At 44.1% G+C, this 16,877-nt stretch overlaps 1 protein-coding gene across 2 annotated transcripts in view; it reads right to left on the bottom strand.

The window, feature by feature from the left end:
- The window catches only part of LOC119169593 (cell adhesion molecule Dscam1), a 267,272-nt gene that overhangs the window by 186,519 nt on the left and 63,876 nt on the right, over positions 1-16,877 (bottom strand). For both annotated transcript variants that reach the window (XR_012893886.1, XM_075887263.1), the window contains exon 2: positions 8,902-9,309. Coding sequence is in view for 1 of the 2 variants with exons in the window: in XM_075887263.1 (XP_075743378.1) it covers positions 8,902-9,309 (408 nt within the window). In the remaining variant the exon portion in view is untranslated. The remainder of the gene's footprint in view (positions 1-8,901; positions 9,310-16,877) is intronic.

Below are 16,877 nucleotides of genomic sequence, written 5' to 3'. Positions count from 1 at the left end.
AAGCAGCAATCGACTACCACGAATCTTTGTGTCAATCGATTACAAATAGGCGTGGTGCCTATAACACATTTTACTTTCTTGTTGCTATGACAATCTTGCTAATGACTTCGTAAGACAACTCCCTCCAAGAGTTATTTCAAATCTGAATTTTTAATCAAAGCAGTGTTATTTTGGCACACATTTTGGCAAGCATGCACGATCAATTTACTCTCAGGGCAAGATCAGGAAGAAAAAAACAGTGTCACATGAGCTCTGCAGATGCACTTCCAGTTTGCTACCTTTTCGCATAGCCTTCACAATCAAGCTTTTCCTTTAGTTATGGCTGCCTTGATTTGTTCAGTGCTGTTTTGTCATTACATTTTTTTTAAACAACCAAAATGAAATATATCCCAGCTGCTGCATTATATTGCCACCATGTTGTTTCTTTCACACCATTATCTCCAAATCGGCGTGTCTACACGATGTTTTTACTGCTGTAAGCTGTTGAAAAGAATCGTTTCTGACGAGCTCCCGTAGCGACGAAGCAGTATCAAGACGCAAGTTATGTAATACAGAGAAACCTTGCTGACCGCTCGAGAGAAGGACGCGTTCTTAGCAGAATCATGAAGAAAGCGCCCATTAGTACCCTTGAGCGCTATTTTCTTTGCCCGCAATAATCCGATTGACGTGCGTGGCATGAAGAGCGCGACGGCGGAAGCCCTGCATGGTAGCAGCTCCCTTTTCAAAGCCTTCTATTTTCCTTTCTGTCGCTGCTGTTTTGGCTGCTGGAAGCCTGAGGAGATTGCTTAAGCTGTGTAGCCCGATGGCGCCTGAGGCCAAATAATTCCCCTTCCCTCCTTCCCCCAAGGAACAATGTAGTATATATATATATATATATATATATATATATATATATATATATATAGGCTCGGCTTTTGTTGACTTTTTTTTTCACAGTAATATGTGATAGTAGCCGCACCGGTACTTTCTATGTGGAGATTTCTTGACATGCCAATGGTAGTGAAAGCACCGCTAAAATAAAAAAAAAGCTATGATTATTGATGCAGCGTCACTCACAATGGTGACATTTAGACCTTTATAATAAAGGCCAAGAAAATAATCGTGCCTGCCAAGGTCGTTTATTGGCAACGACGCTGCGCTGATGTTCATATGATTGCGGGTCTGCTCCCCCCCCCCCCATAGCTTCTGTACAATTTAGGAACAATACATTCAGTTTAAATACAGTACACCGCACAAAACGCTACAATGAGAAATTTACAGCGCATTACCTTAACACACCATGCCACGTAATAATATATTAGCTTTAACAAGTTAAAAATCACAGGGATATCTAGCATAGTGTAACCCGAAAATCAGGTCACACCCATTATTGTGACACAGTCTAGACGGTGCGATCCTTCCTTATCTTATACTCACAATTGGCACAAATGGCTATTTGAAATAGGTTATGCAAATATGTAAAGGATCTTACGCGAGACACACAGGACAGTCACAGTGCAAAAGTGACGAGCAGCCTTTGAAGAGCCCGCACTTTAGTATTTGAAGATGGTTATACGCCAAATGCTGAGCGTTGAAAGTAGTAGTTCAGTGTTCACACTTTCGAAGAATGTCTTGTCAGCTCGTATACGTTCAAATACATTCACGTAGGGTACAAGTATAATAGCACTAAAATTGGCTTCCGCGGGGTGGAATACAGACCATATCACTCGTGAACTAACTGCTTGTGCGTGCGGTCGCTTTTCCAAAAACCATTGAGGCAGATTTTAAAAAAAGAGCGCCCTATCATGGCCTATTGGTTAGATGAATCGGGTTGTTTTATAATGGAGAGCAGCGGTTGGCTGGCTCTACATACTGATCGCGCAATTCATCTAGTTCATACAGGCTGAGGTCACCTACATTTGAGATGGGTAAACTACTCCTATATTGCTGTGTGTCGAGCCTAGAATGTGTCGAACACACGCAATTGATTCAACATGTAGACAACTTCGCGAGAACAAAAGAGAGAAAAAAGACGATTGTGCCTCTGTATATAGGCGTAACAATGATGAATGGGCGAGATCACCTATAGAACATGCATTCACGGTTGTCGAGAAATCATTATTGCTACAACATACGTATGCTATTGCGCACTCAGAGAGCCCGGAGTGATATGGTCAGGAGCCTTATCATAAGATGACTCCTTCCGGTGACCGTGTCGCTTTGCGTGACGCAAAACCCAAAACGTCGCTGAGGAAGATTAAAAGAGAGCGCACTATCGTGACCCATTGGTTAGATGAATTGGGTTGCTTTTTAATGGAGAGGAGCTGTTGGATCCGTCTATAAACTGATCACGCAATTCATCCAGTCGATACAGGCTGAGGTCACTTACATTCAAGGTGGGTTAACTCCGCTTATATTGCTGTCCTCTGCTTCGCCACAGCTATTTCTATTTTTTCTTTCTTGGGGATGAAATTCCATACCACGTAGTGTAAGGGTAGAATTCCTAACTATTAAAAAGAAGCACACTACTGGTCGAATGATTGAAGCAACTACTCGCAACGCTTTTCCTGAACCAGCGCTTCGTGTAGGCTAAGACTTATAATTCATTCACGGAACTTCACGTCCCAAAACCCCAATCTGATTATGAAAGATGTCGTGGCGGATGACTCCGGGAATGTTCACCATCTGGTGTTCTCTAACGTCCACCTAAATCTACACGGGCCTCAGTCATTTTCGCTTGCATCGAAAATGCAAGCATGCACCACGGCCGCGTTTTCATTCCGACACTTGCGGGTGAGCAGTCGACCACCATAATCACTAGATCACCGTGGCAGATAAGCGACAATGGCTCCAAGTGCAATATTATCCGAATACGGTCCCTCTTACGGTCCCTCTTACAGAATATGGTCCCTCTTACAGAATACGGTCCCTTTTACAGATAAATTACCAGACAGCTTACAGCTGTCTGGTAATTTATCTAATTTTCTATGTATCGTCTCTTTCTCTATACGCCACCACAGAATTTACTGACATCTGTAGATTTACAACATATGTCTCCCAATCTTAGAGACTGCAAACTGATATCAGATTCAATAACACCGCAATATATATCCTACTTTCATGCTATGCACCAGGAGCAGCTTACTAATGGTACCGTGATGCGTACCGAAATGCTGTTGTCTCTCAGATGAAGCGTCAGCCCGTTATTGGCACAAACGGCGATGACCTGGCTTCAGCCACCCGCCTGACTTTTTTTTCTCCCACAAGCGCGCTAGCACTAATTGGTAACTGTACCGCGTTCAGAGATTATGCCCGCACACCACGCAACGCAATCAGCTAATTGCAGCAACCCATGAAAGCAATGCCTTGTCGACAGTCTGATGGCACTTGCGGGAAAATCTGACTCCCGCGCAAGGGAGATGTGCGAGTGCCGGCCACTGAGACAAGGGCGCACTGTCTTTGATAGAGCGTAGACAATAACGGGGACAAGAAACAAATAAAACGCAATACGTGCCACGACGTGACCAAGAGGTTTCATTGCGATGGAGCATCCGTGGGCTGAGCAGGCACAACTAACAGCCGAATGACAACCGAGACGTATGCTATGGACAATGCTTTATTTCTGAAACCGGAAGCAGGAAAACAATTTCCGTCAGAGCCTCAACCTGAATTACTAACGACAGCATCATAACGCACTTAGCTCAAATAGGTTCTCTGCTTCGCCACAACTAGCTCTCATTTTCATTTCTCTGGGAGAAATTTCCATACCGCCTCGTGCAAGGGTCGTATCCGTAACTATTAAAGAAACACCCTTTTAGTGGCTGGGCCCCAAAATTTATATTGGTTAAGTGGCAAGTCATTAAATTTTAGCTCATAACAGTAAAACCAAAGCTTCGTTTTTTTTATTTTTGCACCATAAAAGGCAGGCGTGAAGCTTTAATAATTCTGATGACGATAAAAAATAGTCTATTAGCCTCATCATCGTAAAAGCCGCCATCATCCGGCGAATGATAACAGCAGGATTGAAGTGTTGGGCAGATGGTGCATAATGCTAAAAGAATGAACCAGTCAGAAGGAGAAGCTCCTCTCCTTTGGCTGATCCTTCTCTGTGTTTCATCTTTTTGATCGGTTTATTTGCTGAGCCGAATGAGGTGGAATCGCCCGAATCAAAAGTTGAAATGGCAAGGCCAACCGCGTTTCAAGAACTTGACTGATCCATTCGTAAAATTGCGATACTGGAGCTGCAATACACTGCAAATGGCTTTTGTTGCTGACACCAGCGAAAGGTATGACCAAAGCTTCAACAAAAGTGTGGTTTTTTTTATTTATATGGTCCATCTTATTCTCGACGAATGCATAATGAAAAATATAGAGCTTTTGTGTTCCCTGAGCCCGCAAACTAACGAAGACTGTGAATTTTTACCGTTACGTACTACAATAAAAATAAAAACATGTGTAGCCCCATCTGTGAACATTCAGTGAAGTAATCCAGTAGACTATAGCGAAGAAGACAATGCAGCCGCACTGTAGCAGTTCTGATAAACTGTTTATTTGCTGCTACAGATCGTCTGTAGCCTTATAAAGAATATACAGAATAAAAAAAAGGCCTGTGCAATTGAAGCAAAACCACCCTTTACTTTAAACTATAGCAGCGTAATGTGAGATTGATACTAGATTCCGGTCAGGTCGGAAGAAAAAATAGAATATAATCATAGATAGCAATAACAATTACATGAATATCTGGGGTTTTGCGTCACAAAGCCAGCTTATTATTATGAGGTCCACCGTATTGGCAGGCTCCGGAAATTTCGACCATGTGGTGTTATTTAACCTCCACCGACGCACACAGTACACGGGCCACTATGATTTCACTTGTATCGAAATGTGACCGCCACGGCCGGGTTCGAAGCCGTCACCTTAGGGTCAGCAGCAGCGCACCCTACCACTGCTTCATAGCGCCTTGCAATATAAACTTGAACGACGCTTGAGCTTGACCTACACGTGTAATAGCGCCCCGTGTACATCGACTTCAGCCAAGGCGCGGAGAACGAAACACTCCGGAGCCTAACATTGGCCGTTGCAGACTATGTCAGAATGCTTACTAAAAACACTAATGTGAAGTGCTTGCTACGCTGAAAATATTCTTTTATAAAATGGTCGAGTAGGCAAATATGCAGTACGCGCCCGCAATGTGCCACGTACTTCTGCGCAGTGGCACGCTTTGTGGTGGTGGATGAGAAGGAAGCTTTAATCTACCCACTTCTTGCGCTCTACACATGTTTTGACGTATGGTGCAGTACTACAATTCTGCTACGCAATATTAGTACATGCGTTAAATGAACACCTTGAACTACGTGAGATTATTATAGCGTTCTTTTGAGAAGGCATCTTGGCTTCATGGTAGAACAAAAGTTTCTTCGTGGCTTATAGTGCGAAAAACCCAGACATAGACTAGAGGAAAAGACACGGTACCGTCCTTTTGTGTAATTTATGTCCGGAAGTTTCACGCTGTAAGCCACGGTGAATCTTCACCAACTAACCCAGTTTTCCATCTTGCTTAACACATGCTTAACCTTTTAAATGCCGCACTATGAAGCAGTAGGAAAAAAACAAAATTTATGTTGATACTTTGCATTGGCCTTCTAAATTAACTATGATAAAAAATACAGCCACATTCACAATAACTAAGCGTGTTTTTCCGCATGTTCCATTTTTGGAACATTGGCGTTTCCCATATGCAAAACACACATTTTCTCTTGAACAACTTTTATTGACTTTTCAGTCGGGTTTCCTTATTCAGGATAACTGAAGAATAATATTTAGCGTCATACGATGTCTCTGAAAAGTATAAAATTGATAACAACACTTTATGAAAATTTCTTCTTTCATACTACTGGCTGTACTACAATGAGCAAATCACAAACTGTGGTAAGTGGCAAAGCCTTTCTTGTGCAGCCGCTTTTTGCACTGCTGGCACTGATTCGTTGTATTCTTCTTGCATTCCGCGCACCTTCCCTGAGTCATTGAGATAATGTAGTGGCCATCAGTTTTTCTGTCCTCATGTCTCGGATGAACGCGGGGTCCAAATCTTACAGTGAGTTTTTGCTTGAGCTGCAGCAAGGACATGGTGACGTCCCGCCGAAAGGCGATGTGCGTCATGGCGGCATCACTATCCTTGTGAGGCTCGCAGTGGAGGAGCCATCCTGCGACGAGAACCATGTTCAAACTATTGCTGGAAAGGTTCCACCACCATTTCTTGCTCCTCATTCTCAGTCGATAGCTTTCGAGGAGGCGTTCCATCACATCTACTCCGCCCCTGCCCTCATTGTATTTTCTGATCAATTATGGTTGAAGAGTGTCCATTTTTTTGTTTGAGCGTCGTGAGGGGCGTTTCGCACTTCCAACAGGCTCGTGGCTGAGGTCATTAGAAGAAACTGTGACGACTGGTTTGTCATTCCACCTGCATGCGCAGACTGCCCCGTCACACTTGTAGTGGAAAGATCCTCTTTCTTCCTTTTCGATGTTTTTCAAGCTCTTCAGTGGACAACCACCGGTTCTTCTATCTCGCACAGCCCCTGTCGCTCGAATCCCTTGGTCAGCCAGTTTAGTCAAGAGGCCGTGCGAAGTGAAGAAGTTGTCAAAGTAGACTTCGTGATGTTCAGGCGCTTCCAGGACTAAGACCATATTGCTAACAACCCTGATCCCGAGAGGTGTCTAGTCGTCCTTCTCGTTCCTTCCACAAGATATTTCTATCGCATAGGGGTACCCATTCGAAGATCACATCATCCATATTTTGTACCCAAATTGAATTGGTTTACCGCGAATGAACATTTTGCACGAGTGGTGGCCATAATAGGGCACCAATGACTCGTCGATGCTGAGGCTTTCATTGAACACTCCAAACTGGCGGAAACATTTGGAGATTTCGTCGTAAAACGGCTGAAGTTTGCCTATTTTTTCGCCTGCTTTCAACTGAATGTTGTCAACAACATGAAAGAACCTTTTCAGCTGCCGGAACCTATTGCGGGCCATCACTGTCGCGACTATAGGCACACAAAGATCTTCTGCAGTTCTCCAATACGAGTCCTCAGACGGAACGGAGTGATACCCGCTGAAAAGTAAGAGGCCGAAAAACTGACCTATGTTCGCTCCTGTGACGTTCACCTCCTCCCCCTTTTCGAGTGCGTATTTTGCACTTAGTTCAGCCAGTGAACCAAGATACTCCGGAGAAATAAATTTGCTGAACAGCATAAATGGGCTCATGTTTGCAAGATCAGGAAATGCCTCTAGCAACGACGGAGGACTCTCGCTGGGAAGTGTTTTGTCAAACGTAGCATGGTCGCCCCATACTGGTGTATGGGAACGCTTCAGAGCATTTGTTTTCCGAGCGTTCGTTGAAGCTTTGCGTCCTTTTCCAGCAGTGAATTGCCGCCCCGCTGGTTTCTTTTGTCGTGGATCAGGACTCGAACATGCAGCTGGCGAATCAACGTCTTCATCGCTGCACTGCATAACTTCAACGTGCCCACAAACATCATCGGGAACAACTTCAGAAAAGTCGTTTTCGTTCACGTGCTCCTCGTCAGTAATATTGCCATCTTCAACAGGCGGCAATTGGCATACAGACGCCCCTTCGCGTTCGTCATCGGGAAGGCTGAACAAAAGGTCAATTGCTGCCTCCAAAGTGAGGAAGCATTGTGCCATGACCTACAACGAAAGCTATTGCGGTGTAAAGCCCAGTACTACAAAAATGAAACCAGCCGCAAGGTAGTTTTCTAGTTACATTCACAGGGATTGATGCAGCTAGGCACTGTAGTTCAATGCTGCTTTTTTCACGTGTCTGGCAAACTGAAAATGACGCCCAGGAAAGCTTATGTTGAAGTTTCTGCCAAGCGCCGCCAAGAAGGTGCCATCGACAAGACAAAAAAAGAAAAAGAACGAGGCGAAACGCTCGCGCCCGTCTACGCTGCGTCTGACACTGTAAAACGCCAATGTTCCAAAAAAGGAACATCCGCACAAAACTCTCAAGCTGAAAACTAGATTGTCTTTGTTATTTTTTTATCGTATTGCCGCGTATTCCCGAACTATTTACCGATATTTTAGTTCTGCTTTGCTCACTGCAGCATTACTTTTTCCTGCGAAACATCTGGTGGTCAAGGAGCGCAAAAAATGCCAGTTTTTAAAAATTCATCTAATGATTCTCCGTAGGTTCATAATAGAAATTAAAACTGCTACGTTTTTCACAAGCATCAATGAGTATGCGTAAACATAAAATTTTAATATGCGATATATCAGAGAGGACATAAAAAATTAGGTTTCGTATGTTCCAATTTTGGAACATTGGCAAGTAAAAGGTTAACACACGGAAAGTATGTGTAAGATTCTGTCTCGAACAATTTTTCTGCTTCTTTGTCTGCATCTATAGCGAAATTTTTGGTTCATGGACAACGTCACTTTGTCGCGCACAACCAATGTCGCGCACAACCAACAATTTTCGGCGTAATGAGCTCTTTAACACCATCGCGTCGTGACGTGAGGATGCTGGCCACAGCTGAAAAGCAATGTATCGATAGTGGGGCACTCAAAATAGAATCGCTGTTCACAATAATCTAGTGAACAAAGAACCTATACATGAACAACCTAAAAAATGAAATTTTTTTACTCTTGTGGTCGGTGTCGTCACTTTTTATTATACAGCAGCGTAATTTCATTTATTTATTCTGAGCCTGCCTTATTAACCATCAAATGATCGATACGTTGACTGCGAATACACCACTCACAAATAGTGCGCTATCGGTCAAGTTTCCGTGGAAGATCATTGTCTTATCTTTCACGGACTAGCATATATGCATGCTCATAGGTAATAAAGAGTGCTTCTGCTGCCTGCTTCCCACTAACGGCGTGCGAAAAGGCGTTTGCACTCACCAGCTGTGACGTGGACCTGCGGGCTGACCACAGTGCCGATGGCGTTGCTAGCCGAGCACCGGTAGCGAGCCTCGTGCACGTCCCGGCGGAACTGGTCGGCGCGGAAGGGCAGGAACACCAGGGACCCGTCTCCTTGGCGCACGTGTCTGAGTCGGGGCACGTCGGCCGCCTCGTCTCCGTCTTCGGTGAGCCAGCGTATTGTCGGGGCTGGCTGACCCGTGGCCGAGCACGGCAAACTGCCACCGGACGAGTTCGAGAAGAGCAACCGCGACGGCAGTTCGTTCGTGAGTTGCGGGCCCTGCACGTTGCTGCCGCTGATTCCGTTGTTGTTGCCACCGACCCCATGCGAAGGTGAGGCCAAGGCCAGGAGCGTGCTGTGGCGCACAGCCAGCGGGCCATTCAGTAACACTGCGAGTGAGATACGAGTACTTGTAAAGTTTAGATTAAACAGTACGGATTCTAAAGTTTAGTTTAACTGCCCCACGTAGGAGCGGCACGTGGTATCGCCCTAAGGGGTAAAACTTCTCCAGATCTCCAGATAAAATTCTTCGTATCGGATCCAAAAGAGGTGTCAGTGTTAAAGGTCATGAAGATGAAAGTACAGTGAGGCAAGAAAAAAACACTCAAAAGGAATTCCTCTGCACGCGCCATTGAAGTATGACCGGCTACGATCATAACAATAGTGCAAGGCGTGTAACTTCAGAGTAAATGAAGGATATTACACAGAACTTGAAAAAGAAAACAAACACAAAATGCCACTGTATGCAAAAGCATCAGTGAAATGATGTGTTACATATGCAACAAGACTTAATCACATTAAAAGTGAAATAATAAACGGAACCTTTATACACAACAATCTTCTATGGGCAACTGTCATTTGGTTGGTGAAGTGTCAGTACAAGTGTGAGTCTTACCAAAGCACCCTTTTTTTAAGTTCCTGTAGTGCCGAAATCATCTGATTGGTTCTTCATTATACATAGGTAAGGGGCCAATATAATATAAGCCTCTGAAGTAAACAAGCGCATTCAAGAACGTTCCATGAAAATTTACAAGTGAAAGTACCAGTGGAAACTGAAGTTGCGAGAACTCAAGGTCTCTCATGTTCGAAACTGACATGGCTTACGGTGTATAGTCGCTACCAAGCCCGATTGAACTTGCATTACAACATTGCTGATCTCGCTCTTTTTCTGATTCAGAAAAAACACGTCTAAACTAAGCTGATATTAGCAAAGGCAACAAGTATGCACCTCTTGTGTTGCAAACGAATAGGGAGCGCATGCGCACCTGTCACTCATGCGGGCTCACTGACGCAATGAGATTCACGCAAACTTGATATCCACGTGACTCTAAGATTGGCAGACTTTGGTCGCTCGCCGAAAGCTTCAAGCTTAGACAGCGGGGCTGATCTGAAAGAACTCCATGGGTGAATATTTTTATGTAAGAATAATGATATATAATTACATTGCCAAGGCCACGATGTTACTAAGAAGCATCCTGTACCGGAGGGCTCCATAAATTTTGGCCATCTGGTGTTCTCTAACAAGCATTAACGTCGCGCAGTACAGGTACCATAAGCAATTCGCCTGCTTTATTATGCGACCACGTGGCAGGAATAGACATGTGAGAGAGAGAGTGAGAAAGGAAAGGCCGGGAGGTTAACCAGATATTGGCATGTGATTTTCCATTAAACTACCAAGAACAGTAATCTGTGATGCACCAAGGCAGGCCTAAACAGGTTTTGTACCGTCAATTTAGTTAAAACAAAGTTAAGATGTGCCTCTTCAGATAGCTCCGGAGAGCTAGAAAAGCAGCAGCCGAGTGCACCTTTGATATCGGAGAAACCCAACAGAGCAAAGAAAAAAATTTCGAATACGCATTTCTGTATCTGAGTCTTCTTCCCAGTGTCAATCATTTCACGCTGTCGCGAAAGGAATTCGTCCGTTAGCAAGAAAAATCAAGCAAAGCGGAAGCATGAAAGTAATCGCAAATAACAGTAAAGAAATATAACGAAAGAACAGCCAAACTTCCCAAAAATGTACTTTATCCGAGGTGATTGTGATACTAAAGCTGGGATAATGTTGCAATAATTATGTCCGCATCGTCTTTTTAAATATGTCACGATGTGGAAACGATGATTCGGGAAGCATGTAACGACAAAATTCATTGAAATTGCATTAACGACAAACTTTAGAGCGGTATGAGAGCGACAACGTCCATAACGCAGGATAGAACCAAAGGAAGCGCCTGTTGTGCACGACCCGTCACTTTCTACAATGGCTGCGCATATAGCACAGAATGAACGAGACATTTAAAGACGCGTGCGTAGAAAGCGAGCAATAATCACAATTACGTAATCTGTCATACATATGTAAGAGCTGAAAACACGCGCTTTTATTCCGAGGATAAAAGCGCAGATAGCTTGTTCTGAAATTATTTTTATAGAGTAAGGATAAATAGATTCTTCATAAAAGAGCATACGACTAGTGCTTAGATTACTATTCATGCGTAATGTATGACATTGTGATTCTTAACGAAATGGTTTACCAGTGCTCGATGTCACCAACTGACTTTCTTGCCTTCGTATCAACTTCTTATTCAAGCGCAAATTAATTATCTACGTAGAATGCAAAAGCAGAAGGAAGCGCAAATATTATTGAATTAAAACTATCGTGTCGCAGGATGGTCTATTGCGAGTGCAGTGCAGCTTTCTTATTTAAACATTACATTGCAGTCGATCCTTTATTACGTTTGAAAGACATTCCTTATATTCTCTAGAATGACCAGGACAGTGCACCTTCTGGCAAATCAGAACTTTCACGGCAGGAAATGTTACGCCAAACCGAAAGCAAGTGCAAAGTGAGATTACATCGCATTTTGAGACCCACTGCTGACTTTTTACACGGAACAAATTTGGCTCCGTCTTTCGTATATTTTCTTATCTTCGGCATATGGAAGTGTTAGAGAGCAAAGTTCATGAGTGCTACCTCTTCAAAGATTTGCATTCGTACTGTGTTTACCCCGCATGGCTATCCAAATGCAGCGAAGACGTGCAGTGACAGCAGCAGTCGACACTTGGCTCTACACTAAAACGCCGATGTCGTCGTCTTCTTGATGCGACAGCTCGTATCAGGCCTACTGGCTTCGAGCGAACCAGCGAGTTTTCCTTTCGTTCATCACATCTTACCGTGCGCGGCTCGGGCCGCCATCCGCGCGTCAGAGTCGGCAGAGCCGCCCGTCATCGGGAAGGGCCGGAGCCACGCTCTGCGATTCGGTCGAGCGTGATGCGAGTTCGCGGCGAGCGTCGACGTCAAAGCAAATACCAACAGCGCTCGCGAGCGACGCTTCGCTCGCCCCGGGACGGCGACGGAGCCTCCGCGTCAGCCAGACGAGAGGGAGAAAGAAAGCAAGAAGGAAGAATCGGGAATGAAAGTTAGGGAAGAGAGGGGGAAGAGTCCGAGTCCCATGGACACCGCGGAACGGGCTGCTTCTGCGCTGCCCTTCCTCGGCACCCCTACTGCCCCCCAGCTTTCTTTCTCCCTCACTTCACTTCACTGACTGGCTTGCACCAGTGGGTTCTGATTCCAGCAGCGAGATGCTTGCTGCAGCATCTCGGAGCCCCTCCCCCACCCCCTCTCCAATCCTTCCAGTCTCGGAGGATGCGTGGGCCTACGAACCCACTCCAGCAAGCCTCCTCCTTCCGACGCGGACGTGACGCGGAGAGGTGGAGGGAAAAAGAAGAGAGTAAAAATAGAAGGGAAGGCACAAATGAGTAGGGCTCGGCCGGTACAAGCAGTCTCAGAGAGATGGAAGACGAACGGCACTGGTCCCACGGCCGCGAAAACGAGAGCACCGAATCGATGCGTTGTGTAGGTACCTTGTCGCGGCCACTTCCCTTGTGCTCAAGGAGCTGCAACGGGGGTGGAAGTGAAGAGAGCCGACTAGAGAACACCGTGGTCGAGAAAGTGTACGTGAAGGTGTGGAGGGGAAGAGGAGGAGCTAGCGATGAATGCTCGGATGAACCGTATCTCTTGGTCGAAAGGGTGAGCTTTCCCAAAGCTCCAGCCCTGAAAGAACCGCCGTCTCTTTGCTTCCTATATGAGACGGTCGCTAAAGTGGCGGGCCGGTTATTCGCACTGTGGGCTTTCCACAGCAGCGAAGTTTCGAGCGTTTGGTCGGTACTTGCGCAATTGCGTCTCAGCAGTGCCCTTAGCTAAAAGGGCGTGCAGCAAAGCGGAAGTTCTCAGACTACCTTCGGTTTTCCCAGGGTGTCGTTTCTGTTATGGTTAGGGTAGTCTCGAGAGTTGACAAAATAAGACAAGTTTTTAATGCTCGTGGTAACAAAATTGAAACGATTATTTCCGACATGAAATAGTCAATCCAATCTGGGATCGCATATGAGCAATGACTAAGAATAACTGACGGGTTTGAAAGAGAAGGCCAGCGGGTGAGGGGGAGACAGAAAGTTAGGCGGGCAGATGAGTTTATAAAGTTTGCGGTTTTAAAGTACAAGCAGGAAGCACAGAACCGAGCTGACATTCCAGTGAACCAGATTTTACAATGAACCACTTTTGACTAGGTCTAATTGCAGTCTCAATCAGGCACGGCTATTGAAGAACATGCTTCAAATATTGTTACTGAAGAGCATGTTTGAGATATGCACTTTTTTACCCCTATTTTTCCCAGTCAGTCACATTTATGTTCTCATTATAATAATTTGTGTAATAAGTAATGACCATGTGCGTCATTAAACCAGCCATGACGCTAAGGTAGCTTAATGTATATTTCTTCTTTACTCATTTCTTTCAATCGTTCTCCTAGCAAGACTATCGTTGATAATCCATGCTCATTGTGCATTTGACATCACGGCAGTCATAAGGAAATTCTTCTTATTATTAGTTTATTTCGCAAACTTCAATCTTTTTTAACTCCACGACGACCCAAAAGCAATATTTCTTTTTCAATCACAATCCTGCCAAACTCTCCTTCTCCTCCTTTTTTTTTTTTTTGCACCTTGCTCCTCACTGGCAATTTAGGATTGCAAGCACTTTCGCGCTTCTAGATTTTCTTCAAGTCACGTTTCCGTCACTGTATCTTTCTTGCCTTGCCACCTAGAACGTCTGGTGCAAGAAAAACTATCTAAAAAAACGCATCACAAAGATAAAAAAAGGTTGCTCTGACATCTCCCGGCACGAAGCACTCAGCACGCCTCGTTTACTTCGAGAACTCATCTGGGCCTCTACCGTGCCCGACGCGGCGAATATGCACTTCTAACTTCCGTTCGATGCTGGCTCCTTTATTTTTTTTTCTTTGTCCAGGTTGACACAATATTTCCCGCATCTTTTTCGCACTTGTTCGTGCTCTTGTTCATTTGACTAACGCATCTGGAACTACCAACGGCGTTAGTCTCCCATTGGCTTCTCACTCTTCAGAGCACCTCACCGATCCGTGGGTCATCTGTAGAAATTACGTTCGCAGCACTTCAAAAGCTCTCAATCGCTGCGGGTCTGCTCGCGTACGAAAGACTGATTCATTCAAGCTACACTATCGCACTATTTTAGAGCACGTAACGCGTTTCGGTGACAGGCCGGTAATAATTTATAATCAATGCTCCAAGTTTGAATTTTTATGTCGCATTTGTCGTATCCATGACATCGTTTCGTATTTGTCTTATCTACGACGTTTCTTTTTGTTCCCGCCTTTGTCTAATGTATCAGATATACTATATTTAGTACTGTGGTAGCTGAATAATTTCGGCTCTATATTTCAAGTGTTCTGTCAAAAGCATAAATAATTAATTTAGAGATCCCACGTACCACGGAAATTGATGACTTTCAAAGCAAGTGACGATAAGGGGAATGTTAAGTTTTGTCTTTCTTGCTGATGGAAACGTTGCTAAATGACGCTAAACACATGTACAAGTAGTATACGCGCAGACATAACAATCGTGTATATCACGAGCTATTTGCTGTTTTGTAGCGATGCCAAAAGCAATATCCGTATTAACAAGACCAGAAGCGGTGAGCTGATACGTAGCATTTGTGCTTGCAAGGATGGCACCTCTAGATCATAATGAGCAGCAGCCTTATTATGCTCACAGCAGGGAAAGGCCTCTCCCTTGATCCATTGAACAATCCAGTCTAGTGCTTTTTGCTGCCACGTTATATCTTTGAACTTTTTTGTATCATCGGCCTACCTAACATTCTGTCTACCCTTCGTGAGTTTGCGCTCTTAGGAAATGGAGACGGTTACCCTTCATGACCAGCGGTTACCTGTCTACCTGCTACGTGCCAAGCCCTTGTCCATTTCTTCTTGATTTCAACTATGATAACGTTAACCCTAGTTTGTTCTCTGATCCATTCTGCTCTGTTCTTGTTGCTTAATATTTTTTCTATCCTTTTCCTTTCCATCGCTCGTTGAGTAGTCCTTAATTTAAGCTGGACCCTCTTTGTTAGCCTGCAGGTTTCTGCTGCATATGTACGCACTGGCAAGATGCAGATGTTATAGACCTTTCTATTGAAGATTATTGCTAGATAACCATTCACGATTTGAGAATGCTTGCCGAATGTGATGAGCCCCTTCCTTATTCTTCTAGTTATTTCACACTCATTGTTCAGCTCTAGCTCTCCGGTAACTACCTGTTGAAAGTAGACAGATTCCTTTACAACTTCCAGTTTCTCTCCACCTATTCCAATGGGCTGTTGTCTGCCGAGACTGTTGCGCATTACTTTGGCTTTATGCACTATAATTTTCAGACCTAAAGTTCTTCTTTCCTTGTCCAGTTCAGTAATCTTGAGCTGTAATTCATCCCTTGAGTTAGTCATCAAGATCATGCCATCATCGAATCGCAGGTTACTAAGATACACTTCATAAACTTTTAGCGCCAGCTCTTCCTAATCTAGAGCCATGATAAGCCCCTGTAAACACGAGGTGAATAGCATTAGAGAGATCGCGTTTTCTGCCTTACATCCTTCTTTATCTGATTTCTGTCACTTTTTTTGGTGATCTATGGGGGCTGTAGATCTGCTAGATTTTTTTTTCAGTATGTTTATGTAGGGTTTGTCGATGCCATGATTCCGTAGTGCCTGCATCACTGCTATTGTCTCGACTGAATGAAATGCCTTCTCGTAATTTATGAAGGCTATGTATAAGGGTTGGTTTTATTCGACGCACTTCTCTATATCACCTTAGTGATAGTATAAATATTGTCTATTATGGAGAAGCCTGTTTGAAATTCTACTTGGTACTTCGATTAATATAAGACTGATGTTGCCTTAATACTATTATTCTTTACTTTTGTAAATTGTTGGTACAGAACAGACAGTAAGCTGATCGGCTTATAATTTTTCAAGTCCTTAACGTCTCCTTTCTTATTTATTAGAATGATGGAATTATTACAAGATTTTGGTACCCGTTCCGTCAAGAGACACTTCGTTGATATAGTGGCCAGTTTTTTAACACAATTTCTCCACCATCTTTCAGCAAGTGCGTTGTTACCTTATCCTTACCAGCGACCTTGCCTTACTGAATTCCTTCTAGGGCTTTCCTTACTTCCTCTGTCATTACCGATAGAATGCCGAATTTCTCTGAATTATAATTGCTTCTTACGACATCATCCTGGTTGTTTTGCCTACTGTACAGCTCTCTGTAGAACTCCTCCGTCACCTCAAGTATCCTGTCTTTATTGGTTATGACATTGCCTTTTTTTTTCTTAATGCATACGTCCAATTTTCGCCTATGTACCCGCTTGCCTTTGCAGCTTTTGTGCTTCTGCCATTTTTTACAACATTTTCAATCGTCTCCATGCTATACCTTCTGATGTCGGCTACCTTACGCCTATCGACTAACTTCGACAGCTCCACTAGCTCTATTTGGTTGGTTGCATTTAAGACTTTTGTGGTTTGTCGTTTCTAAAAGAAGTTTTTTCGTCTTCTTTGCCAGTGCGTTGTTTGCCAGTGCACTGTTTAGTGACTGTACCT

This window comes from Rhipicephalus microplus, chromosome 2 (assembly GCF_043290135.1).
Source record: "Rhipicephalus microplus isolate Deutch F79 chromosome 2, USDA_Rmic, whole genome shotgun sequence".
Classification (NCBI taxonomy): domain Eukaryota; kingdom Metazoa; phylum Arthropoda; class Arachnida; order Ixodida; family Ixodidae; genus Rhipicephalus; species Rhipicephalus microplus.
Note: the sequence above shows the minus strand (reverse complement) of the source record. Positions and strands in the feature narration are given on the sequence as shown.